Source organism: Gadus morhua, chromosome 12 (genome assembly GCF_902167405.1).
Source record: "Gadus morhua chromosome 12, gadMor3.0, whole genome shotgun sequence".
In the NCBI taxonomy this organism is placed as follows: Eukaryota; Metazoa; Chordata; class Actinopteri; order Gadiformes; family Gadidae; genus Gadus; species Gadus morhua.
In genome coordinates, this window is record NC_044059.1 from 27,952,252 (window position 1) to 27,977,818 (window position 25,567).

Below are 25,567 nucleotides of genomic sequence, written 5' to 3' on the forward strand. Positions count from 1 at the left end.
AGTCGTGCACAGAACCGACCACAAAATAGCGTTGGAAAGAAAGTAGGACAGTTGAGTCATTTCTGAATTACCTGTTGGTTAGGTCGTGACCACGTTCATGATTTTGATTTCCGCTTTACGGTCCCAATACTGTAGGGGACGAAGAAGACAAATCATTCAACCCCATTGGTTCAATTCGAATAAAAAAAAAGCTCAGAACAGTGCGCTACAAGACCGCGTCATGCTCTTTTATAAATAAATAGCTAATCGTTCAAAGACAGGCTCAAGGCTCTCTATTAAGAACAGGTATGTGCATATAATAATTGAAGCAAATTTGATTCTTTTTTTTCTTTTAAATATATCAATACATAAATTACTTTTAATACATAGAAAATTTATTCGGAAAGTAATAAGTAGTAGTAACTTTCGTTTTGATTGTCATGCAATGTTGCAAGCTTTTCGTTTTTTTCGCAATATTAGTTTAGAAAAGGTAGATTAGAAGGTAAAGTTTGAGGATGTATTGCAACAGATATAATTAAAAAAAAAAAAGGCTCCTGCACTTTCCAAAATTGTAGCTAAACTCAAGAGTTTAATTTATCTAGCCTTATGCAGTTAATACAATTATGATTACAAAAATATAATTATTTCCCAGCGTTTCTGATTGAAAGTCGTACAGGAAAATAGAGGAACTTAGATTGACAAATTAGTACCAATTGTCAGAATAATAGTAAAAAATATACTTTACAAAGTATTAAAGATATTAGTTAGACATGAAAAGTAAAAGTTGAACGAGAAATATAATCGAGTTAAATTCCAGAAGTTATAATTTCCCTGTAATTTCGAACTTTTACCCTTCCACATTTCATAAAACGAGTGCTTGAGTTTGTGGTTCCGCTTTTTTTTCAACTATCAACACCTACCAAAAAAAAGGCTGCTATAACTGAGAAGCAGAAACCCGACGGCGTCATCCTCCAGTCGGCCGCCGTTGCCGTCGCTCTCCAAACATCATGTCCAGCTCGGGCCCCGGGGACAGCTCCTGCCCTTCCTCTTGCTTCGACCCCTCCTCCGCCTCCTCCTACCCCCCCTCCTCCACCTCCTCCTACCCTCCCTCCTCCACCTCCTCCGTGGAGAGCAGCGGCGGCGAGGAGGACGGCAGCGTGAGCCCCGCGGTGCGGCTCCTCTACCCCGCGCCCCGGCCCTCCGCCCTGGCCTCCCACCTGCTCCGCGTGCCGCTGCGCTCCTGCCCGCGCCACTCCGGCCACGCCGTCGCGCTCCGCCGCAAGCGGGAGATGACGCCGGCCGAGAAGAAGGACACCAGCTACTGGGACAAGAGGCAGAAGAACAACGAGGCGGCGCGGCGCTCCAGGGAGAAGCGGCGGCTCAACGACCTCATGATGGAGGGCGAGCTGCTGTCGCTTAGCGACGAGAACGCCCAGCTGAGGGCCGAGATGCTGGCCCTGCAGTACAGCTTCAGCCTCGGGGCCAGGGGCCCCCACGCGGCTGCCGGCTCCGTCCCCGCCGGCATGTGCCTTCCCCCCCGGCCGCCGGCCCCCTACCTCTACCCGGTGTCCACCCTCTTGCAGGCGGGCGGGAGGTGGGGGCGCGGGGGAAGGGACGCCTTCGTGCTGGGGAGGGGGCAGCAGGACATGGCTGCCTACCCCCTGGGCCACGGCTGGCCGCCCCTCTCCGCGGACGGAGCTCCGGCGCAGGAGCCCGGGGAGCCGCCGAAGTCCCAGGGCGGCTTCAAGCAGGAGCTGCTCCCGTTCCACCCCTTCGCCTGCACCCCCTCCCCGGGGAAAGGGGAGCCCGGGAGCCCCACCGGACAGACGGGGGACAAGAGGGCCGAGGCTCTGCCCCAGCCGCAGGGCCCCTCCACGCACCACGTCCCCGCCAGCACCCTGCTCCCGGTCCCGGCCTTCTCCTCCGCCCCCGCCTCCGTGATGCGCCCAGAGAGCTGGCTGATGCCCCCCCTGCATCACACGGCCTGGCAGAACCAGCCCATGGTGCCCTGGGGGTCGGGGTACCTCTCCCACCCGGGCCTGTACCCCCGTCTGCCCCTCTACATGGCCCTGGAGTAGGGTAGGGGGGGAAGCAGCAGCTGGCCCCAGAAACTTCTGCTCACCTCGGGATTAATGCTCCTGGATGCTGAGCAGGGGGTTCGTCTGAACCTGGAAACAAAAGTCTGTCGTTTCATTTTTTCTCTTTTAAGTGTGCAGTTATTAGGTATGGGGGAGTCATAGCTGTAAAGTAGCCTGCTGATAAACGGCATGCATTTACATGAAACGTGTGGTTTGGTTTGTGGGTTGTTAGTCATATCTTATAGTGGAAGTCAGAGCTTTTCCGTTTTTCTTTGCTAATGCGTACAAATAAAAAAAAAAGGAGGAATTTATTCCTTTTGATCAAATCGTCATGATATCAAAAGCACTGCTTTGTGTGTGTTTTTGTATTTTTAAATGTTTTAATGTTTAATCATTTGATACAAATATTATGCTGTGGACTATACGGAAAGCAGTAATCTTTAATAGGGCCTACTGCTCGCACATATTTTATAGAGAAATAGATCATATAAATCACAACAGATGAGATTAAACTTTTTGTATACTGCATATCACATGATCTTGAACTCTTGGCCTTGGTCTTTGAAAACGTTGCGCACCTACGTTTCTTAGGAAAAGCCGCACATACAACCAGCACACGAGGTCTTGGTTGGTGGGGTTTCCCCGGGTCCAAATCACGGGTTTCCCCGTGAAAATCTGCTCATTTTACGTTGTTTTTTTTGTCATCTAACATGTTAACACTTTATCATTAAAGGCTTGGAAATATTCCTTCGGGTTAAAATAAATTAGCTCTATAAACTTGATGTCATAGTTGGATTAATTATTAGTGTAAATATATTTAATCGCACAAATTAACACGGGTAGCGTCGTTCTCTTGTTTATGGAATAATCCATTCTGAGGTTTGTGGGGGTGTCAAAACACAAGCCGACGCAAGTTTCTGAGGTTGTTTAGTATTTTAGGGGGAAATAAATATTTAAATAGGCTATGTCCAACTATTTAGTAAATTTTCAAAATATTCAAATTAGAAATTGGTATTCATTCGCATTCTCTTTTCAATTAGACGTTACGGTCAGCATTGTAGCACTAATGGTCCACACTAAACTTGCTTTATTACCGTATCGTCTATTTATTTTCCAACATTTTAGGATTTTTCTAAACTTTTCGACAGGGTTACATTATGTGAACAGAGACCTACGAAACAAGTCATACAACATAAGGTTGTAGCCTATGACTATCTCACTGACCTATCAGTAGGTCAGTGTTCAGTTCCGAATGTAACCAGACATGGGCGCTACAACATCACCTAACTGGACAAACCAGAGTAGGCACTGTGTCGATGAACAACAAACCAAGGGGCGGCAAAAAGACAAAGGTTTGACGATGATAAGAAAATAACAATGAAGGCCGGAATATATTGTGTGATATATAGTGAAAAAATTACATCGTCTCCTCCTCTCCCCCTTCCTCCACCTCGGTCACATGGGAGATCCATGATCTAAGGGAAATGGGATAGGGACAGGGTTAACCTAACCTAAACACTAGCCCACTAACCCTAATACTAAACTAATGCTAATGGTTCATTAATGTACCTTTATTGTAAAGTGTAACCTGTATTTTTATCTATTTAGCTAGCATTAACAGCTTGATGGTTTATTACCTCGTTTTTATTATGCTTACCATTTACATTAAGATGGTACGGCTTCCTCAATAATAGCATTATATTAAATCTGTATTAATGTTTTGATGCTTGTCTAGAATCCTGTTTCTTTGGCCTAAAGCGCCTCAGAAAACAATGATGTTGATATGTTTAGCACGGTTAGGAGACATGGGGAAAGAGACTCCTTGGAGGTTTACGGTCTCAGAGCAAACCGATTGGGTCACTCCAAACATGTAGGTACAGCTATCCCGGAGGTTTACCGTGTGCAAGGTGGCACTCCTAAGCCCATAAGCGACAAAACCACGCAGTTAGATTTCTACCAACCTACCAACTGATAACTGAAGCCGATATTTGGATTTAATCGCTGTTTGCTTTCCAAAAATGACAGTTACCATACATAGCCTGAGATAAAAATAAAAAAAACACAGCAAGAACGTCTAACCATCTCCATTTCCTGAGTAGGGACGCGAGGGCACACCGACACAGGTGTGAGAATGTTCGAACGCAAAGAGAGGCAAGAGAGTACCAACCAAGAGGCGGGCGTTCTATGATTAGTTTGTTGATAAAGAAGCATGTGTGTGAATGTTCGCTAGCAAAGATGGTCAGTCTCTTTCAATCCGGAAATCCCCTTGGCCTCAACCTGCTTCTTCTTTTGCTTACCTGTGTTTTTTTTCACACACACACACACACACACACACACACACACACACACACACACACACACACACACACACACACACACACACACACACGCACGCTCGCGCGAAATGATGACAGAAAGCCTAAACTCTATATAAATGACAATAGTAAATCTAGTCTTGTTATATTTTAGAGTACTTTGCGTTGCTTTTACAGCCATGATGGAAACTCACCTAAAACGAGGACTGCATGTTCTGCTTAACTTTGAGACTAAAAAAACGGTAATCTTGCGGCTAGTCAATGATGTGTCAGAGACAGCTACTACGGTTACACAAGGTGTCAAGTTTGATTTGGGAAATGGAGATGTGTTATATATATGTATAATCAAGATACGCACTGGGTGTGAACGTGGGTGTGTGTTTTGAGTCAAACACCAGATAAATATCATAGAATAAAATGATCGGTGGATTCTAGTTCTCACATAGCTTCAATTTAACCCCTCATACACCAGCCAATAGCCGACGAATAGACAAACAACACAAAATGTATTCTGAAAATTTACCACATTTAAAACACAGCTAAATATGGTTTGGTCCATATTAGACTAGTATGTCTGAGAGGAGACGCAGAGGGACTTGATAAAGTAGAGGAGATGTGAAAACTAAAATAAAACACAACAAAACTCTTGTCTGACGGTCCTTCAAAAATAAGAAAATGGTCACAGACACTAGTCTAGACACCGTGTTGAGGTAGAAGAGGTTTCATATCATGACTCATTGATAATGTAATACGGCCGGGAAGGGGAGTACAAGGTTGGATCAACTTTGTGGTAATTTTGAATATTCAATATTAGTCATTAAACTGGTATCGGTTGGTATATTGGTTGGTGTTTATTTATTTATATATATATATAAATGAGAGAGAAAGATCTAGTATGTGGTTTTATTAAGGTCACAGATGTTTTAAGGTTTTGCTTAACGAGACAATTAGCTGCAAGCGATGGTACTCATTTAAAAAGGCCAATGCTTATTTTAAATAAATTAAGTCATTGCCCATGAGCCAAAGCTTAAAGGTCAAGTCTTCTAACCTGTTAAACATTAATAATGTACGCGGAATCCAAACCAAAATACTGCGGCCAATCCTTTTTTTTTCTCATTTCAGCTTTCTTTGGGTGTTGAACAAGCTTATCAATCAAGCCATCATACAGAAGTGAAACTGGTTTGCATATTTACGCTATGCTTTGAGGAACTGCAGTGGTCAGGGCCTGAACTCAGTTCTTCTCATGGCTTGAAAGAAAATATCTATAAATAAAGGATTGAATGTAGTTTTCATTCTATTGGGTTATTTGAAAGTAGGAAAGAAGGACTCGTATGCAAACCCTGTATTTACAGATGGTTGTGGTATACTCAAACACCACAACCTAGTTAAACCTCACATAGGCTGGTGAAAGTGTAGTACACCAATTGTACTTATGACTCTGATAAAGACTCTAGATTGCGTCATTGTCACCCCGGTTTCATAGCAGTCAACATGTTGCTCTGCCATTTCCTAAAAATTCTAATCCAACACAACAGAATCAACACCATAATACATGGAGCTGAACGAGGAGATTTAAGCTGCACACGAGTTACAATCAGGCGGCATAAACCAAATCTATTCCCTGATTTCCCTCTCGTTTTAGAGAGGCAGGTCAAAGTGTGCTGTACACACCAATAGGTCAAAGGTCATACCAAGATAATGTAGAGAATGGATTAGTGTTAATGTCTGAAATGCTTTACATCTGTATCTTTCTCCCTGGACCACAGGATGCGATTCCCCATGAAAAACAAGACCAGAAAAATGAATTAACAGGCAAACATTCACCCAGAGACTGCTCAACATTCATACATTTGTCTGTCAAAAAGACGATAGAGCCAGATGTATTTCTTAAGTATAACGAGTAAAAATGACAGTAGAAACAGACTGCTGGTTGATTCGTGTTACATGCTTTATAAATAGTGTGCTTCTTCTTTATACGTATATAAAATGATACAATACAAAATAGTCTAGGATGTTCCTCAAACACAATGATTTTCATATTGTACAGAATCAGCAGGATGTCAGACAATTCACATTGATTACATTTCTAAAATGCGGGAAATAAATAAATATTTTTACCAATTTGTATTAGGCTTCCGATTGAATTAAACCTGAAATCACACCAAATGGGGATTCGGCCAAAAGAGGATTTGCAACAATAATTAGTTGAACATATTGAACATAGGGATGGTTTAGAAAGGGTTTAAGAAATGTTTTTTACTCAAATTAGTTTTTTTCTTGATTGATATGTGTTGCCCGTCAGTCGGGTGAAACAGAGATTTCATATAACTATACCATTTGCAGCCAGCAGAGAGCAGCACCACCAAACTAATAGAATCAACTGCTATTTGCAGAAGAAAAGGGGAGGAACGATTTTAGGAATCAAATCCCCTTTCGAAAAATGCCCTCGATCATGATTTTATCTTAGATTTGAAACGATTTATTCAAGTGTGTTCATTATTTATTACAAATATAAATGATATAAGGTTAGATGAAGGGCCGGTTTAAAAAAATCTTTATGCAATCCTTTACTCCTCCACGAATTTAATCCATCTGTCATTTAGGCTACATATAAATATAAAGTTGTGCTTTAGAAAAAGAAAATGTTATCATTATTTCTAAACCAATTAGTTCTGTTTTCGTGCCCTGTGAAACATTAAACCAATCATTGCAGTGTAACTTTCAAAAAAGAAATCATTTACCTCCAGCGAACCTTGTGGTCGTTCTCGTGGCCTCTGAGGAACATATAGGGAGCAGATCAAATTGAAAGAATACTTTGACTTCCCTCCCAAAGAGTTGAACGAAACAGGCGTGAATCACTTGATGTGCGCTAAGGAGAAAGGCATCATTCAACACAACGTAATGTCCAACGGCAAGCCCTCTGATGGGGTGATACATTGGTGAGGCTGCTGCTCCTTGAATATCGATACAGAAATATTTAGATATAAAAAAAATAATGAAACGGTAATCGGAATTACGGTAGAACAGCAGCTTTGATAAGTCACAGGACGCTACTATCATTATTATTAACAAACACGTTTTGTTTCATGTCAAGCAAGACAAATATAATACATTTTATTTATATCCTACCTAGCAACCAAACCAATCAATTCCCCAACTCTTCAACTGAGGCAACGTCAAATTTATAAAATCGAGAATTGTGCACCGGAATCCCTCCATTGTTACACGTGTTTAGCTTAGTGATTGATTTAGTTATGAACAAGTTTAGAAATCAATGATAGTGCTGTGCCATTGGGAATCATTATATCATCATACAGTGCTCTGCATGGTCAGTTTGGCAGTGTTATGCAGAGACAGAGCGTCTGCAGCCATAGATCCAGTCCTCGGTTGACTGATCTACTCTGTGCAGAACACACTGCCAGTGTCTCCTTCAATACCCAATCGATGCCTGATACTACTCCTGTACAAATAAAGTATTGTGAAAAGAGTAAAACAAAGAATAAACCGATTCAACCACTCGCGGCAGGATTGGCAGGGTCCTTGATCAGTGCATCTGTCCTAATCATAGATATTAGTATCAGTTAACCACTGCAGCAAGGACTACTGAAGCAGCGGAGGGGACACCTGTAGGAGGCACAGCCCCTGTGAGGACGGACGGAGAGGCAGCCAGAGCTGTTCAGCCAGTGGAGGCAGGACGGAGGCCTTGTGTTGTTTGGTGGTGTAACAGTCTATCCGGAATCTTCAGACATCTTTCTTTTTTTCTTTTTTTTTTAATCAACTTGTTTGTTTTACCAAAAATGGTCTTCACAGCATGGTCTCGTCACCATACCCAAGAGTTTTTTGTATTAAATATCACAGATTGCGATGCGTTTAAATTTTACAAATTACCCTGCTGCTAACAGGCTTTTAAAATAACACCACATCGTTAATCAAAGTCCCAGAAAGACCGGGCCTTTTTCCAACCCTTCCCATGATCCATTATTCCCATTGTCAGCAAAAAATAAAAAACACTGTATGGGAATCCATTGGAAAAGAGAATCTCGGCGAGCTCAGATCATCTTCATGTTGAACTTCCTTGCTCCTCCTTGACCCCCGCTGGCCGCCGGCCCATCCACCTTCCTGAACGAGTATTCCACAGAGAAGTTGTTCTTGTGCTGTCCTCTCCCTCGACTCCACACGAACAGCAGTATGAAACAGAAGAGCACCACCCCCAGGAACATGATGCAGCCCATCGCCGTGGAGATGAGGATGGTCTTGAGGTCCAGGGTGAACTTCAGGAACACCCTGGTGTCGTTGAGGTTCGTGTCGTTCAGGTCTCCGGCGTAGTACGTGCGGTTGGCCATCAGGGCGGCGTCGAGGGGCAGTCCGCTCACGGTGAGCGTCGCGAAGTAGGTGTCGTTGCCCCCGGCGTTGCTGGCGATGCAGATGTAGGTCCCGCTGTCGGTCACCTGGGCGTAGCGGATCTCCAGGGTCCCGTCCGGCAGCACTGTGAGGCGGCCGGTGCTCTTTGTGGTGATGCGTCGCCGCTGCGGAGAGATCCAGAACACCGCCGGCTTGGGCTCGCCCTCCGCCTGGCACAGGAAGGACACCACCTGGCCCTCGCGCGCCGTGACCTGCTGCAGCCTGCGGTTGCGGATCTTCGGCTTCTGACAGGTGAAGTGGTCGAGGAGGGCCGAGTCGGAGAAGGCGTCGAGGGCCCGGCCCTGCACCTCCACGGGCAAGGAGCACACCGGGGCGGCCCCGTCGAACCGGAGGGTCTTCCTGCGCTGGAGGATCCAGAGCAGGCGGCAGTCGCAGGCCAGAGGGTTCCCGTCCAGACGCAGGGTCTGCAGGGTGTTGACCGACTGGAAGGCGCCCTCCTCCAGCGTCACCAGCCCGTTGGCGGACAGGTTGAGCAGGCTGATCTGCCGCAGCCCGCCCAGCGCGTAAGACTGGACGGTCACCAGGTTGGCGCCCACCATGTGGAGCTCCTTGAGCCGCACCAAGTCCCGCAGAGCCCAGGACTCGAGGACGGAGATGGGGTTGTAGGAGAGGTTCAGGCTGGTGAGGTGGGCCAGGGTGCGGAGGGCCGAGGTGGGCACGGAGGTGAGGTTGGTGTGCGTGATGGACAGCCAGGACAGGTTGAGGCCCTGCAGGCTGTGGGGGGAGATGTACTCCAGAAGAGGCCAGTGGTCGATCTCCAGACCCCTCAGGCCGCCCAGTTTGCGGAAGTTCTGCTCCTCCAGCGCGGAGATGCTGAGGTAGCGGAGCCGCAGGGTCACCAGGCTCCGGAGGTACGACAGCGACTGGCTGGAGATGGACGTCAGGTTGCACCTCTCGATGGTCAGCTCCCGGAGCCCCACCAGGCCCAGGAAGGCCTTGTTGGAGATGTAGACCAGGTCGTTGTCTCCCACCTCCAGCCTCCTCAGACTCCTCAGGTCCTGGAACGTAAAGTCCAGAAGAATGACGATCTTATTCCCGCTCAGGTCCAGCGAGGTGAGGTTGGCCAGGCGGGAGAAGGACCCCATGGGGATGAGCTTCAGCTGGTTGCCCCTCAGAGACAGCGAGCGCAGGCTCTGCAGGCCGGCGAAGGCGTTGGGCTCCAGCACGCTGATGGTGTTCCCGCTGAGGTCTAGCACCTCCAGGCGGAGGTAGGGGAGCAGGTCGCCTTGCTCCACCCAGCGCAGTCTGTTCTCGCTCAGGTCCAGCACCTTGGTGTCCGGGGAGATCCCGTCAGGCAGGGCAGAGAGACGCTTTCCCTGACAGGAGACAGACTTGAGTTTGGACGAGCACTCGCAGCGCTGGGGGCAGCCCTGACCGCGGACCGACGACACTGTGACCATCTGCAGGAGGAACCAGTGGAGCAGGAGGCCGCGTGATTGTGGTCCCAGGCACGTTGCCATGGTGCCCCCTCCGCAGCCAACGGCACCACCACTCTGTCGCTTCCTGCGCCTCTCTGGGGACGGATCACCGGGCCAGACACCTGCGATGAGAGAGAGACAGAGAGACACGACAGAGACAGAGAGAGAGACAGAGAAAGAAAGAAAGAGACAGAGAGAGAGAGACACGACAGAGACGGAGAGAGACAGAGAAAGAAAGAGACAGAGAGAGAGAGACACGACAGAGACAGAGAAAGAGAAACAGAGAGAGAGAGAGACAAAGAGAGAGACAGACAGAGACAGAGAGAGAGAGACAGACAGACAGAGAGGGAGAAAAAATGCGGGATGGCATGTAAGAATAATTGAGAAGAAACAAATGGAGAAGGGTATAAAGTGTGTCTGCGTGTGTGCGTGCATGACTGTAAGCGGGCTGATACTGAGAAGGAGTGAACGAAGTTAAAGCAACTCAATTCCAATTCAGCAGCTGCGATCAAGCAATCCTAAATGAGTGGAATTTCAATTACAGACTGATTACCCCAGCCCACAAGTGTAATCAAACCCAGAGCCATTCTGAAGGACTGGAACTGCATTCATTCAATGACTTCAACTTCAACTTCCAGGAATGTAAAACCTCTCTTGAATCCTTATAATAGCATCTTTGTTCCTTTACTATACCGCACTAGCAACCTTTTACAAACACATTGTAAGAGCCTTGTGAAACCTTACTCGGTAAGGGTTATTAAATGTGTGTCTGGCATGCCGCCATTTTCTGTTAACAAATGTTTTCAAAATAGTTTCTCAGAATTCTTTTGCTACAAAAACGAGACAACAGAGAAGCATGGCAATCCTACACCGGAATGCCTTCGGGGCAGACAGTCACGTCGGGAACCAAACAAACACACAGTAGACTACGTACTTGAAGTCAACAAAAGGCAGATACAGCACATCTAATGGAAAAAATAAGCACACCCACCATAACAGACGGAAAATTCCAATACATCTGGTGCGACGTGAAATGTGAGTCTCTATAGGACAGGTTGACAGCTCATTTTGCATAGGTAGTCGCAGGCAAGGTCACTGGCTATGGCGACACGCTGCGACCAACTGCATCACAATAAGCCCCTCCGTCAGACCGTGAGGCATGGGGCCATAAGAGAAGAGGGCCCGCGTACGGGTTTCGTATGACAAACACATGTGCTGGCTTATAACACGCCAGACCACACCCGTGCACACGCATACACACACCCGTGCACACGCATACACACACAAGAATACACACGCATACACACACACACACACGACACACCAACCCGTATGTACACAAAGACACACTCGCATCAATAAGTGATACGCGACGCCGATGACTGATAATACATGTTCAGCAGATCCCTAGGGCCTTATAGGAGCGCGTGTTCAATGGCATTGTGGTGACTGAACAGATGGTTGAGTTAAAATGTATTATGTATGTATCACTGCCATCGCTTTACACGCGAGGTATCGACTCACTTAGTAGGTCAATCCACTTGCCACGCGGTAAAAATGACCAACTGGACACAAAACCAATTCATCCATTTTTTCTATGAAACGGAACAAGCAAAGCTTTTCCTTAAAAAGGCTTAGAATACCAGACAGAAAAGAGAGAGAGACAGAGCGAGAGAGAAAGAGAGAGACAGACAGAGAGAGTGAGCGAGCGAGCGACAACATAACAACCATTAAACCACAAGACAGGATTGGATAGGAGCCATACAGCAGTTACAGGGAAGTGGAGACTGTGTGTGTGTGTGTGTGTGTGTGTGTGTGTGTGTGTGTGTGTGTGTGTGTGTGTGTGTGTGTGTGTGTGTGTGTGTTGGGGGGAGGGTTGGTTGAGCCTGTCAGACGCTCACACCTGCTTCTGGTTCAGATGACTTCATCAACTCCCGTCCGCGTCCCCCACACAGCGCCGCTCTGGTTCACAGCCCGGTTCCCTTTCTCGCTTAAGCATAATTCAATTTGTCACCAGAGTAATTTGACTTGCTGACGATTTGCCCATGTAAGGTTAGCTTGGACTCGAAGGCATGTTCTCATAAGCAGTGAGGTATAACGTCACGGCCGTCTGTATTATAAATACACTGGTGGACACTTCAGCAGAGACCTGTTGCTCTCGCCCTTCTCCTTGACCTTTCACAAGCATTTTTCTACCACCGTGATTAATTGAACCCTTGGGAACCAGGACAGATGGTATCCAGGCACCAAGGAAAGGGAGACTTGCCATTAATTATAAAAAAACTGCAAATGATGCGCTTTTAACGCTGGAATGTTTGGTATACCTGGAGCATGATACATGGCCTTCGCACATTAACGCATGCGCTCCGATAGTCATCGATCCATTTGATCTATTGATCGAAACTGAGTCCTTCATTAAAGAGCATCTAGAGGCCTATTTATTCGCTCATCAAATATTAAAAACAGAAAAACATTGGGGCCCAAAACCCATGTCTAGAATGCAATCGCTATGGCGATAAGAAGATGATGCGAGGATTTGATCCAAGCCACACGCGGCCCGGCCCACCAGCGCTAAGCCGCGTGCTACAGCCTCCACAACACCCGCCCGAGACACTCACCTGCTGCAGCACAAGTTCAACATGACATCTCTGTAAATAGCACAGGGAGGGGCGGGAAGAAAAAAAACCACAACAATATTTCAGCTTAGCAACCGTAACCTCCCCTGTTTGACCCCCTCCTCCTCCCCAAACCACACCCCACGCCTCTCCAGTTTCTCAGCGGTCACATGTCACTCCTCCGGGCCCCCCATATCTGGTGGCCATCCCTCAATCAGGTGCCCCTCCCTTGCCCCTGTAGGCCAGCCGCACGGGGCCTCACACTGCAAACGCTGGTGCACAGTAGCCGGAAACATAATGTCTCGAGCCGGGGGGGGGAAGATGAATATCAGTTGATGGTTCAGTTGCTGTAGTAGACTAGAGATACACTGATCCACAGTTTACACTAAGTGAGGATTTGGATACCAGCTTATGCCAGCCTCTCTGTGTGTGTGTGTGTGTGTGTGTGTGTGTGTGTGTGTGTGTGTGTGTGTGTGTGTGTGTGTGTGTGTGTGTGTGTGTGTGTGTGGATGCGTGTGTGTGTGTGCATGCGTGTGGGCGTGTGTGTCTGTGGATGTGTGTGTGTGTGTGCGCGTGTGTGAGAGTGGGGAATTTGTTTTATTTTAAGTACAGCAGGTGTTCTTGTCTTATGCAGCGCTTGTCGCCTCAGGATTCTTCCGGTGAATTATGGTCTCACAGATTGTTAAACATAATTGATTGTTTCGGAGGAGCATAATTTATTGCCACAACGATGGAAGCTATTAGTTGGAGGGCATAATTGGGGAAATCGCTCAGAGGAGACAAGAAAACTCAGTCATACCATAATATTTACCATCTACTTCCTCAATTATTAATTTAATTAATTGAAAATAAATTATGATTTATTATTTGTTTAGCCCCAAATCCTGTTTACTTAGAATATTATCTTTTTTTACAGTCGCAAAGCATCCTCTCCCTACTGGTCATGTAAATGAGATGTAATTACTCTGATTGTTTCCTGGGGGAATTAGCATATTCAAATGGTCAAATCTTTGAATCGTTAATTGAAATCCCCTCGTCCAATCCCAGAGCTCGAGTCGTTCACCCATGTGGTCGCCTCCCTGCTGGGGGCGACTGCACCTCAGACCGGGGACGTAATGAGCGGGGTGTTGGGGGAGTAATGTCAGCGTCGTGGGCGGCCCCCCCGTCGTGGGTGGACCCCGGTGACGCGGAGTGGATGTGCCTTTGGACCGCAACCCAATTACCCTTCAGAGACACTGCAGGTAACCATGCAGAGACGAGCCTGAGTGCGTGGGATGGAGATAGAGATAGAGATAGAGATAGAGAGAGAGAGAGAGAGAGAGAGAGAGAGAGAGAGGGGGAGAGAGAGAGAGGGAGAGGGAGAGAGAGAGAGAGAGAGGGAGACGAAGAGGGAGAGGGGGGGAGGGGCAGAGAGAGAGGGAGGGAGAGATGGATGGTAAAGAGATTTGGAGAGAGAGAGGGGCTTAGAGACAGACGGACAGAGACAGAGAGAAGAGAGAGAGAGACACCAAAAGAGTGAGTGAGTGAGAGACTGAGTGAGTGAGTGAGTGAGGTAGGATTGATAAGAAAGGAGAAAGAAAGACAAAAGACAGAGACAGACAGAGAGATACCTAGAGAGTGAGGGAGAGGATACAGAGAGTCTTTCTCTCCCTCACAAACAGAAAGTGTGAGAAAGAGAGGAGCTGAGTGCAGGTTATCCAGCAGTAGAGCCGGATTTAGCCCATGGAGTGGGCAGTGGAGCACAACAGGGGTACGGAGGTCCTGATGAAAGTGTGCATGATTCTGCCTCCTTTTTCCCTCTCATCCAACCCAATCCCCACCCTCCCTCACCCTCCCCTCCCACCCCACACACAGGGCGATATAATGATCTCCCGACCACACCAGAGCTGCTCCTCTCTCATCTTTGATTTGGTTTCGGAGCGCTGAGCTATCAAAGGGGGAGTGGGAGGCAGCTAATTGGGCTAATGGTTTGATTATGCTGGGGCTGTCCCCGGTCCCGACGATGCAAAGCGAAGTCTCCCCGAGACTCCCTCTCGCTGAACCAGGGAGGCATTAGACCGGGCGCAGACAGCAGGGCGCTGCCTGCCAACGCCTGCACACATCCATCACATTACTCATGCACACACACGGGCCTAATATATGCACACAAAGGCACTGTGGCGTACCGAGAGGACTCCGTCTGCCCGTGTATGGCAGAGGGAGCCAGGGAGGGGTATACAAGACAGTAAATAGACAGTGTGTGTGCGCCTTGGCAGTGTGTGTGCGCGCTAGGGTGTGTGTTCGCAGGTATTTTGTTTTCTCTTTATCTTCTGTAAATGCCTTTGAAATGCATTCTATTCATCTTGATCTTTCCTTAATGAATTTTGTGACTCTCTCTCTCTCTCTCTCTCACTAGTGTGTGTATGTGTGTCTCTGTGTCTGTGTGTGTGTGTTTGTGTATGTGTGACTGTGTGTGTGTTTGTGTCTCTCTCTCGGTGTGTCTGTGTGTGCGTCTGTGAGTGTGTCTCTCTGACTGTCTGTGTGTGTGTCTGTCTCTATGTGTCTCTCTCTCTGTCTCCATGTGTGTCTGTGTGTCTCTCTGTGTTAGTGTTCCTGACATTGTGTCTGTGTTCATGTATGTGTTTTCGTGTGTGTGTGTGTGTGTGCGTGTGTCTGTCTCCGTGCGTGTGTCTGTGTCTGTGTCTGCATGCGTGTGCGTTAGGGGTGGGTATTGGCATGAACCTCACGATACGATACGTATCCCGATACTTGGGTCACGATACGATACATATCACGATATTGCGATTTAAAGAGTTTATTTATTTCAGATTATATTGATCAAAGGACAAATTGAGTCAAAACCATTTCATTCATAACAGCTATTTTTTATTTCAATGAATGAAACATTAACAATATTTGTTTCATTTCTTACAGCTGAAACACTGAGCTGAAAACTGAAATAAAGTGCACAGTAGTTTTTCACAGTATGAAATCTGAACTGAAGTTCAAATGAAAATAAAATACCTATGTGCATGCAGTAAAAAAGTATAAGAAAATAAAGTGCAGAATAGCCCTTTTGTTCCTCTAATCAAAATAAATAATAAAGTAAAAAAACATAAACATTCTGAAATGGATCGACCTAAAACTTGTGCTTCACTTGGTTTGTTTTCAGGTTCTTCTGTTTTTCTTTCAAAACATGGGTGGCAATTGTACTGCGTCTGAAAAAGTTGGTAATCCGCCTCACTCTAGCCAACAAACGCTGGACTGCTGGCAACTTCAGTGCGCGCTGAGAAGACAAATTTAGTGTATGCGCGAAGCATTTAAAATGCGGCATACCGACTAGCTCTGCTGCGCTGGTCATGTTTCTGGCGTTGTCGGTGACAATGGCTGGCTCCTTAACCTGAATGCCCCATTCGTCCACGGCCCTCTTCAGCAAATCCGCGATGTTACTGCCGGTGTGGCTCTCATGCATTGCCCTCGTTTGCAAAACATGCGTAACCATTTCCCAGTCGTCGGAGATGTAGTGGGACGTTATGGTCACATACGACTGTGTGGCTCTGGAGGTCCATGCGTCGCAGGTCAATGCAACTCGTTGCGCAGCGCCAAGGGATGTTTTAACCGCTTTCTTCACCTCTTCATACATCGCGGGTACAGCTGTGTCCACCATGTACCCTCGTTGTGGTATCTTGTAACGTGGCTCTAAAGTTAGACAGACTATAGATTTAAATGTCTGTGTTGATAGAATAATGTTAGAAATAAAACTAACCTTGCATCGCATGAATCATCGAGGGACTACTTTCTCAGCAGAAGCGGAATTCTACTATGCGCTGGTTAGGTTTGTAACCGAATCACGACAGAAGAACGTAAACAGAGAAGCGTGGGACAGAAGCGCAATTGAACGACTAGGCAACATGATGGTTCAGTGTGCTTTTAGAAATTGTAGAAATAAACGGTACAGATGGGCACCACAAAGTTTCCACCAATTTCCAGTGCGAGATCCAGAAAGGACTCAACTGTGGCTTGTTGCTGCTGACTTTGACATCAAAACACCGGCTCGTACATGTACGGTTCGTTGGATACAACACATTCCTCATAATCGTCTTCAAAAGCAGATGCATCGCTAACTCCTCCAAACGTGGCCATATCTTGTTAATTTAATACGCTTGTAGAATTCCTTCGTTCACCGTACTCTGCGTTTGTAGCAATGACAGCGGCAGGTAACCTAGGTATCAGTCCGCCGCTGCCGTAGCCTACGTACAGGAATATAAACACTGCTGCTGAGACCCCGCAATTCCCTCAAAATGCAATGCAATGCAAGGTTGGTTTTATTTCAAACATTATTCTATAAACAGACATTTAGATTTATAGTCTGTCGTTATAATTGATTTACCTCGAGTGTACTGTGGAGTGGGTAAGACTGTTTTTAATAGCAGGCTAGCATTGCCCGTTGACGTGCGCTAGCCTAGCATGAGCGACCTCTGCAACTAGAAGGACTGAATGAAATGTGTTGAAAACTGTCTCCAGTGATATAGAATACCAATGCTCACTTCGGAATCAGGCCCTATGTCCAAAATTCCGAACTACCCCTTTAACAACAAAGTATCGATATTTGGAGTTGAACAAATGATATTTTATCGGCCAGCAAAGTATCGCGATATATTGCCGTATCGATTCTTTTACCCACCCCTAGTGTGCGTGTATGCCCGGAAAGAAACTCTCTCCACAAACACACATGTATTTCTGGAAGGTCAAGCAGCAGGCAGATTGAGATCCATCAACTATGGAAGGACTCGGTCACATGACACGGTCACATGACACGCTGCAGGACTTAGGGCCTAGGTACCCGCCAGTCTATCATGAGTAAAGAAGAGGGGCCGACGCGCCAGAGAGAGTGAGGGGGTGTGAAGTGAGCAACGAAAGGCCAACACGTGACAGCGGGAGAAGAGCACCCAGCCTGGTGCGCTCTCCTCACAGGGACATTCAAACCCTCATGGGCTCCCAGTGACCCCCCCCCCCCACCACACACACACACACACACAATGAGACACACAAACACACACACACACACACTATTATGTATCCACTGAGAGAGAGAGAGAGAGAGAGAGAGAGAGAGAGAGAGAGAGAGAGAGAGAGAGAGAGAGAGAGAGAGAGAGAGAGAGAGAGAGAGAGAGAGAGAGAGAGAGAGAGAGAGAGAGAGAGAGAGAGAGAGAGAGAGAGAGAGAGAGAGAGAGAGAGAGAGGGGTAGAAAGAGAGGAGAGAAATAGAGAGAGAAAGAGAGGAGGAGAGAGATGAGATGAGAGAAAGAGAGATAGGTTGAGGGGAAGAAAGGACGGAAGGAGTGAGAGAAGAAACTGAGTAGATAAGAGACCGAAATAAAGGGATAGGGGGATGAAGAGAAACAGAGAGCATCAGAGGGCAACAGACTGAGGAAGGAAGCGACCCTGAAAAGAAAGTATACAAAGAGGTGGGGTTAAAGAAAGATGAAGTGAAAGACCTGTCCCCCAAGCTGGTTCTCAGGTGTTTGGATCGCCTCTAAAGGCAGTCCCTCAGCGGCCATCCCGGACAAGGACGACCAGTCAGCAAATGGAGGACGGCAGGCTTTGGGGCTTTGACTGTGAGCTTGCACACGTGTGCGCGTGCGTGCGTGTGCATGTGTGCGTGCCGTGGACAAAGCGGTGACAAGTAAGGTCAGTTCAGGATGGACGAGGGACAGATTGCCTGAAAACAGACTACTTATTTAGTGCGGCTATTTCTTTGAGCCAATCCTACATGTTCCACCATATGTCAGTGTGCACAATTTGCGTGCGTGTGTGCGTGAGAGTGAGGGGGCAGGGTTCCTAAATGGCCCCACTGAGAGACCCTTAACGACTTAACGACGTGCTCATCGCTAAACAGTGAAACTAAAGTAGTTTGACTAAAGGTTGTGCGTCCTCTGTGTATGCGTCCAACGCGTGTGCGTCTGTGTGTGTCCATGTCCGCTGTGTGTGTGTGTGTGTGTGTGTGTGTGTGTGTGTGTGTGTGTGTGTGTGTGTGTGTGTGTGCAGTGCATGTTTAATGAGCGGGAGAGAACCAGCAACCGCCAACTGCACGTGGAAAGTCGTCAATAAATAATTGACCACTACTCCGCTTAGCGCAGTTGACCCACTGACACGGAAGGGGCGGAGCCTGGACCTGGATCACAACAACAACAACAACAACAGGAACCCATCGGCGGCCATAATTGAAATTGAAGGAGGAGGGGGAAATGAAAGAGAGACAGGGTCGATAACAGCGCCTCCATTGATTCCTGTACTGATCGATAGTAACTACCGAGGCGGGATATCCATCCGAAGAGCGTCTCAAGAAGACAGAGAGAGGAAACGCTTTTCCCACATCTTCAGATGCGTCTCAGAGCAGCACCGTGCTCGAACGATCGCAGGAAGCTCCAACGAATGAACCCTGCTCAACGACAGCAGGCTTACGGTACCTACGGCTGAAGCGACGCAGCTTCGGGTGGAGCAGAGGTCCTCCAGACTCACTGACAGAAACACCATCAACCTCCGCCCAAGGGACGGCCGTTTGAATAAACAGGCAACCGAACAATCAGTAAGATTCCCTGAACTCTCCAAGGAGACAGCAGCCTGTCACTGTAATTTACCGTGGCAATTACAGTGACACACGCACACACACACACACACACACACACACATCGATGTTTATAGAACTCCCCCCACCAGAGAGTTATTGCATCACCCAGCGAGCTCGTTAGCGGCCCACTGTAACGGTGATTCATGCCATTACAGGGCCGGTGAGTCAACGTCCAGAACCCCGTGAAGGGACTGCGCATTAGAAGGTCAGATCGCCCTGATGATGAATTAAAGGGGAAGAGAGAAATAATCAGGAGTCCCAGGTCTAAACCCGTCGGAGGGGGTGTGATTGTGTGAATCCGATCGAGGCAGAGGCGAGATAAAAACCGCTGAATCGGATGACACTCGTGTCCAGGAATTAAAGAGCAGAAGAGAAGATACAGCGAGAATTGGACACATGAGATTTAATTCATTTCCTTCCAACATGATGGCTAGACTCATGGGATTTGATCAAATATAGCAGTTCAAATACCAGACTGAGTCACACCAGATGACTAATCATATTCCGAATACTCTAATCTGAATTAACAACGGCTTTATTTCTTTGTCAGGATTAATTTGATGTATTCCAAGATGATGAAAACGATGAAACGCACGAACACCAGCCACGCCAGCTGGGAAGGAGCATCTTGAAAGTGTTCATTTGCATCTGCTGATGAGGGAGCGAAGGCTTCTCCCTGGAACCCGCCACAGAGCCAAACCAGCACTGGGCCAGCCCACCACAGAGCCAGCCCACCACAGAGCCAACCCAGCACAGAGCCAGCCCACCACAGAGCCAGCCCACGACTGGGCCAACCCACCACAGAGCCAGCCCAGCACAGAGCCAGCCCACCACAGAGCCAGCCCACGACTGGGCCAACCCAGCATCAATCCGACTCCTCCTCATCTCGTCCATCTCGTCTGTCTACGCTGCCCGCAGCCAGCCAGCCGGCTGGGGACTGTCTTAAATAGGTCAACCAAGGCATGCGGGCAATGGAGGCCGCCCGTCTTTTAGATGTATGTTCTGGCTTGAAGCACCCCCACCGCCCCCCCCCCCCCCCCCCGTGCGCCTAGATCCCCATGTGGAAGTCGTCATTTGCCTCGACTCCCCCCTCCCTGTCTCTCCATGCCTCCCCCCTACGCCGTCTCCCTCCCCCCTCCGCTGGCTCTCTCCCTAGACTCCCCCCTACACTGTCTCTCTCCCTAGACTCCCCCCTACACCGTCTCTCTCCCTAGACTCCCCCCTACACCGTCTCTCTCCCTAGACTCCCCCCTACGCCGTCTCTCTCCCTAGACTCCCCCCTACACCGTCTCTCTCCCTAGACTCCCCCCTACACCGTCTCTCTCCCTAGACTCCCCCCTACACTGTCTCTCTCCCTAGACTCCCCCCCCCCACACTGTCTCTCTCCCTAGACTCCCCCCCCCCCACACTGTCTCTCTCCCTAGACTCCCCCCCCCCCCCCACACTGTCTCTCCCCCCCTCCGCTGTCTCTCGCCCTGCCTACCCCACTGTCTCGGTGCATCGACTCCCCCCTACTCTCTCTCTCCGTGCCTCCCCCCCGACACCGTCTCTCCTTGCCTCGACTCCCCCCTACGCCGTCTTTCTCCATGCCTTGACTCCCCCCTACGCTGTCTCTCTCCATGCCTCCCCCCCTACTGTGTCTCTCCATGCCTCCCCCCTACTGTGTCTCTCCATGCCTCCCCCCCTACCGTCTCTCCCCCCCCTACCCTGTCTCTCCCCATGCCTCGACTTCCCCCTACTCTCTCTCTTCGTGCCTCTCCCCTACCGTCTCTCTCCCCCCCTACGCCGTCTCCCTCCATGCCTCGACTCCCCCCTACCCTCCCTTCGTGCCTCGCCCCTACTGTCTCTCTCCCCCCCCTCTACGCTGTCTCCCTCCATGCCTCGACTCCCCCCTACCCTCCCTTCGTGCCTCGCCCCTACTGTCTCTCTCCCCCCCTCTACGCTGTCTCCCTCCATGCCTCGACTCCCCCCTACTCTCCCTTCGTGCCTCGCCCCTACTGTCTCTCTCTCCCCCCCTCTACGCTGTCTCCCTCCATGTGGCTCCAGCTCCTCCACATGTGCAGCAGGCTGGAGATAAAGGGTTAGCAGGGAGGATGGGGCGTGCAAAAATGATGGACCGCTTTGACTCAGAGCACGACGCTTTCATGTCTTCACTTTAAACAGGACAGAATTTTATGCTGATGTCGAAAGAATGATTGAAACGTATATTCCTTTTAGAACACATTCAGCGTTCTTCATAACGTGTGAGAGCTCAGCTACCAAAGCTTAGCCCAAAGAGGGATTTTTTCGGTTGGGGATAATGGATGTTTCCTGGAAGAGCTGGATCCTTTGACCCACCGTTTGTCAGACAGTGACCCACAGGTGGGTGTCTCTCTGTGGGCTGCTGAGCCGTGATGGCCTCAGAGTGCCGGACACAACGGGAAGTGGGCATGACACAACACACTGTCTACTTCCATTAGGACTCAAGTGGACCAGCAGAGCCGCTGTGAAACCATCCAGTCAGCTCAATGGCTCACTTCAACAATTCATCACATACACTAAATGAAAGAAAGAAATGTGACAGTATCAAATACATCTTCCAACAGTGATATCTCTTTGAGGGTTCATTTAGCCCCTTATTCATTTGTAATACCGAAAGGAAATATTAGATCCTAGGTTGTTGGAAATCCTTGTGCCCCTTCTGTTATCTCTGTTGATTAAATCACTCGAAAAATCAAACCCCACACATTAACGAGAGCCTGGACTTTATCATTAACGTCCACCCTGGAAGGGCAGATCCCCCATAAAACCCAAATCCCCCAATTAAAAGTGGAATCCTTTGCACCACCATCTTGTGAGTTTTATAATCTCAGCGAAACGCTCGGGGGCACGGATACATCTCCCACACACGGGAGGTGCGCGCACGTGCGCGCGTGCGTGTGTGCCTGCGTGCGTGTGTGTGGGCGGGGGGAGAGATCTCTCTTGGCAGTTCCGTACTGCTTGGCTGGCCTTTCTGCCCTGTCACCAGCCATCATTTCAGCCTGGGTATTTGTGATGCCTGCTGGCCACTCTCCTGCCCTCTTCATTCACATTAGCATACTCAGGGGGCTGAGGCCGGGACGTGCCTTCATCTGGGAACCATTTCCACTACATTATCTGATGATACACACAAACACACAGAACCACGCACACAGGGGAACGCTCAAATTCAGTCAAAATGTACATCGCTATCTTCAAAAAAGGACAGGACGGGCACACGCGCACGCACGCATGCACGCACGCACACGCACACACAAGATGTCGCAGCACAGTAACTCACTCGGTGCGGCAACCCCCTGGAGTGGAGATCAATCAATGCCTTGCTCAAGGACAGATCAGGGGCTGCTGTAGATTCACCATCAATTACAACCATGTCTCCAGGTCCTTGCCTCAAGACACTATTCCTGTCACAGTCCCCGAGTGTGTGCTTAGAAAGACGTAACCCTCGGCAGCCTAAACGTGTTAGACTTCATAACGCATAATATGTTGCTGTATACTTTATGGCTGACAATGATTGGTTGAGGCAGGACATACAGCCTCCAATAAGAACCAGCCAGAAAGGCTTCGGCCGATGGAGTCGAGCCAAGCACGAAATGGTCCGAAAGGTACCTGAGTAACTTTGTTGTCATGTGGGTGGATGAACTATTCCTGGCGTCTTCTTGCTCCACAGTCACAGGATATCTACGAAAATGTGCTCAGATTTTTAACCTTTGCGCCCGAACGTAAGAGACGAGGGAAAACTGGGAACCTGATGAATCATGGACGAGAGAAGAAAATAACTTCTTTTCAATACACGGTCCAAAGGGTTTTTGTAGAGCAGCATTACTTTTCTCCGTCTCATGTTTGCCCTTATTGGTCTCCGTGGATAGGCACACGAGAGGACCCCGTTACAAGCCCACTTCACTCAGACCCGGTCTGATCCTTCCCGGAGCCTGGGGCGATCCATGTCCTTCTCCGTGGCATCATTAAAGACATCCTCTTCCTATACGGCTTGCATTCATCAGTTCTGTTAGGTAACCCGCCGCATACCAACGAGTCACCTGCAGTCAGCAACGCCCGCACTTAAAACAGGAGACCTATCTGCGCTAAAGAGAAGACTAAAAGCAAGAGTGGGCCGGGGTCAGAACACAAACCTAATGCCCCCAACGTCCCAGCGTAGAGAGAGAGCAGAGAGGGGGCGCGAGACACTGGAGCCACGGACAATGTGGTTTCGGGGGCATATCCAAAGAGATTCATTTCTTAAACATTTCATATCATGGGGCCAGGGGCTCGAGTTTCAGGAGGCAATCTAACGCGTACCCCGGGATCCCGTGGGAGGGAAGGCAGGCGAGCGAGACGAGTCGGCCGAGGGCGGTGGGGGGCCGGCGACGAGTGTTGAATAGAAAGTAAGTCCCCAGGTCCGGCCGCCGCCCCTGCGTCGGATTCACGCCCATTCATAATTCATAAGTCGACAGCCGCGCCGTGGAGAAAGTTCTGCCCGTGTAATCAACCCCTTGAACAGAAGTCGCCCCGCGAGGCACGGCTCCCCCATCTACCGCCTGACCCGTGAACGCTCCCCACGGAGAGCGCGCTCGGTGGTATTAGCGTCGGGGAGTAAAGGACGATGTGCAAGTAGTAGTAGGAGTCGCGGGCGATGATAAGAGACAAGCCGGTGTGGGATTGGTTGAGTCAGGCGCTGTACAACGTGTGCTCTCTGGGCTCTCCGCTGAGACCTCCGAGGAGATGGCGCAGGCGCGGTTAGGCCGTGCGCCGCTAAAGCACGCTAACGTGGGTTGTTTAGCTGAAGGCGCTCATTAACATCGCTGCCATGTTTCCGCTCACTAAAGGAGATGCCTCAAGCCAACCTGAAGAGCAACCGGGAGAAAATCCACACTGAAGCACCTCTTTAGATACACAAACACACCATCCGAGGGTACGCATTTATACACAAAGCACCGTATATGAAGGTTATGGCTGCTAAGGTTGTTGGCTGATTGTGACGCACGTAATGAACATCTTAACTTCAAGAAAATCACACCAACACTCCAGTAGCAGAGCAACTGATCCATGTTTTCGTACGAGATTAAAATAGCCGACTTGGGAAGATCCAACGCTTCCACCGCTGCATCAGGGAGCCGGGGGAACGAGGGCGTCGTAAGATGGAGCCAGCGACGTGGGAGGCTATTTTAGTGGTGGCGGTGGTCACTACACAAAGTGGAAGCATCACAAGGTCACAGAACATGCGGAGCCCTCAAGCTTCCCACCAGACCCCCCCCACCCCCCCCAAGTTGTCGGACGCTGAGTGTCGACACCCACGGTGGGGGTGACTTTGGCTGTCGCCAGCACCACAGGGCCCTGTGACAGGCTCAGCAGCGGCCTATGGGGGGTCCAGAGAGAGAGAGAGAGAGAGAGAGAAGTGGTGAAGGAGGGAGTGAGGAAGAGGACGCTTACAGAGAGAGGAGTAGGAGTATATTGAAGGGCGCGTTGGGAGAGGAAGAGGAGGGGGCGGGGGGGTGGGAGAGGGAGAGGAGGGGGAGAGGAGGGGGCGGTTAGAGGGAAGGAGAGGACGGGGGCGGTGGGAGGGAGGGAGAGATGGGGGGGGTGGGAGAGGGGGAGACGGGGTCGAAGTGGCTGAGAAAGAGAAAAGGGAAACCTGAGGGAGAACTTAAGTAAAGGTGGGGAGGGGAAGGGGAGAGGGGGGAGGGAGAGCGAGAGCGAGAGAGAGAGAGAGAGAGAGAGGGTTGAGAGAGGGAGAGCGAGCGGCAGAATCATATGACATGACTACAGAGAGATGCAGTGGAGGATGAGCGGATGAATAGAAGGAAAGACAGACACAAAGACAAGATGACACCGCAGACAGGCGGACGCAACAAAGGCTGACAGGCAGAGGGACAGACAGACAGAGAGACAGACAGACAGACAGACAGACTGACTGACGGATAAAATGGTTTATTCACACAGAAGCAGACTTTGGAGAGAAATGGAGACGGAGAAGAACAGCTATGCTATTCTAGCCCTTGATGGCTTGGTATGGTTTAATATTTTACAGGCTGATCTAAATGATATTCATATGAAATAACGTCAGTCACATGCGTGTGCGTAAAGCACTTCACTAAACATCTGACACCGTGCAA

At 48.9% G+C, this 25,567-nt stretch overlaps 1 protein-coding gene across 2 annotated transcripts in view; it reads right to left on the reverse strand.

Moving 5' to 3' along the window:
• Positions 1–6,302: 6,302 nt before the first annotated feature.
• The window catches only part of lingo3a (leucine rich repeat and Ig domain containing 3a), a 30,156-nt gene continuing 10,891 nt past the window's right edge, over positions 6,303–25,567 (reverse strand). The window contains exons 1-2 of one of the 2 annotated variants that reach the window (XM_030373168.1): positions 11,204–11,411; positions 6,303–10,334 (exon numbers count right to left, since the gene is read on the reverse strand). In XM_030373168.1, the coding sequence (XP_030229028.1) occupies positions 8,422–10,254 (1,833 nt within the window). In that variant the 5' untranslated portion in view covers positions 10,255–10,334; positions 11,204–11,411 and the 3' untranslated portion in view covers positions 6,303–8,421. Of the gene's footprint in view, positions 10,335–11,203; positions 11,412–25,567 lie in introns of those variants that run through there. The other variant, XM_030373167.1, reaches the window with a different exon arrangement.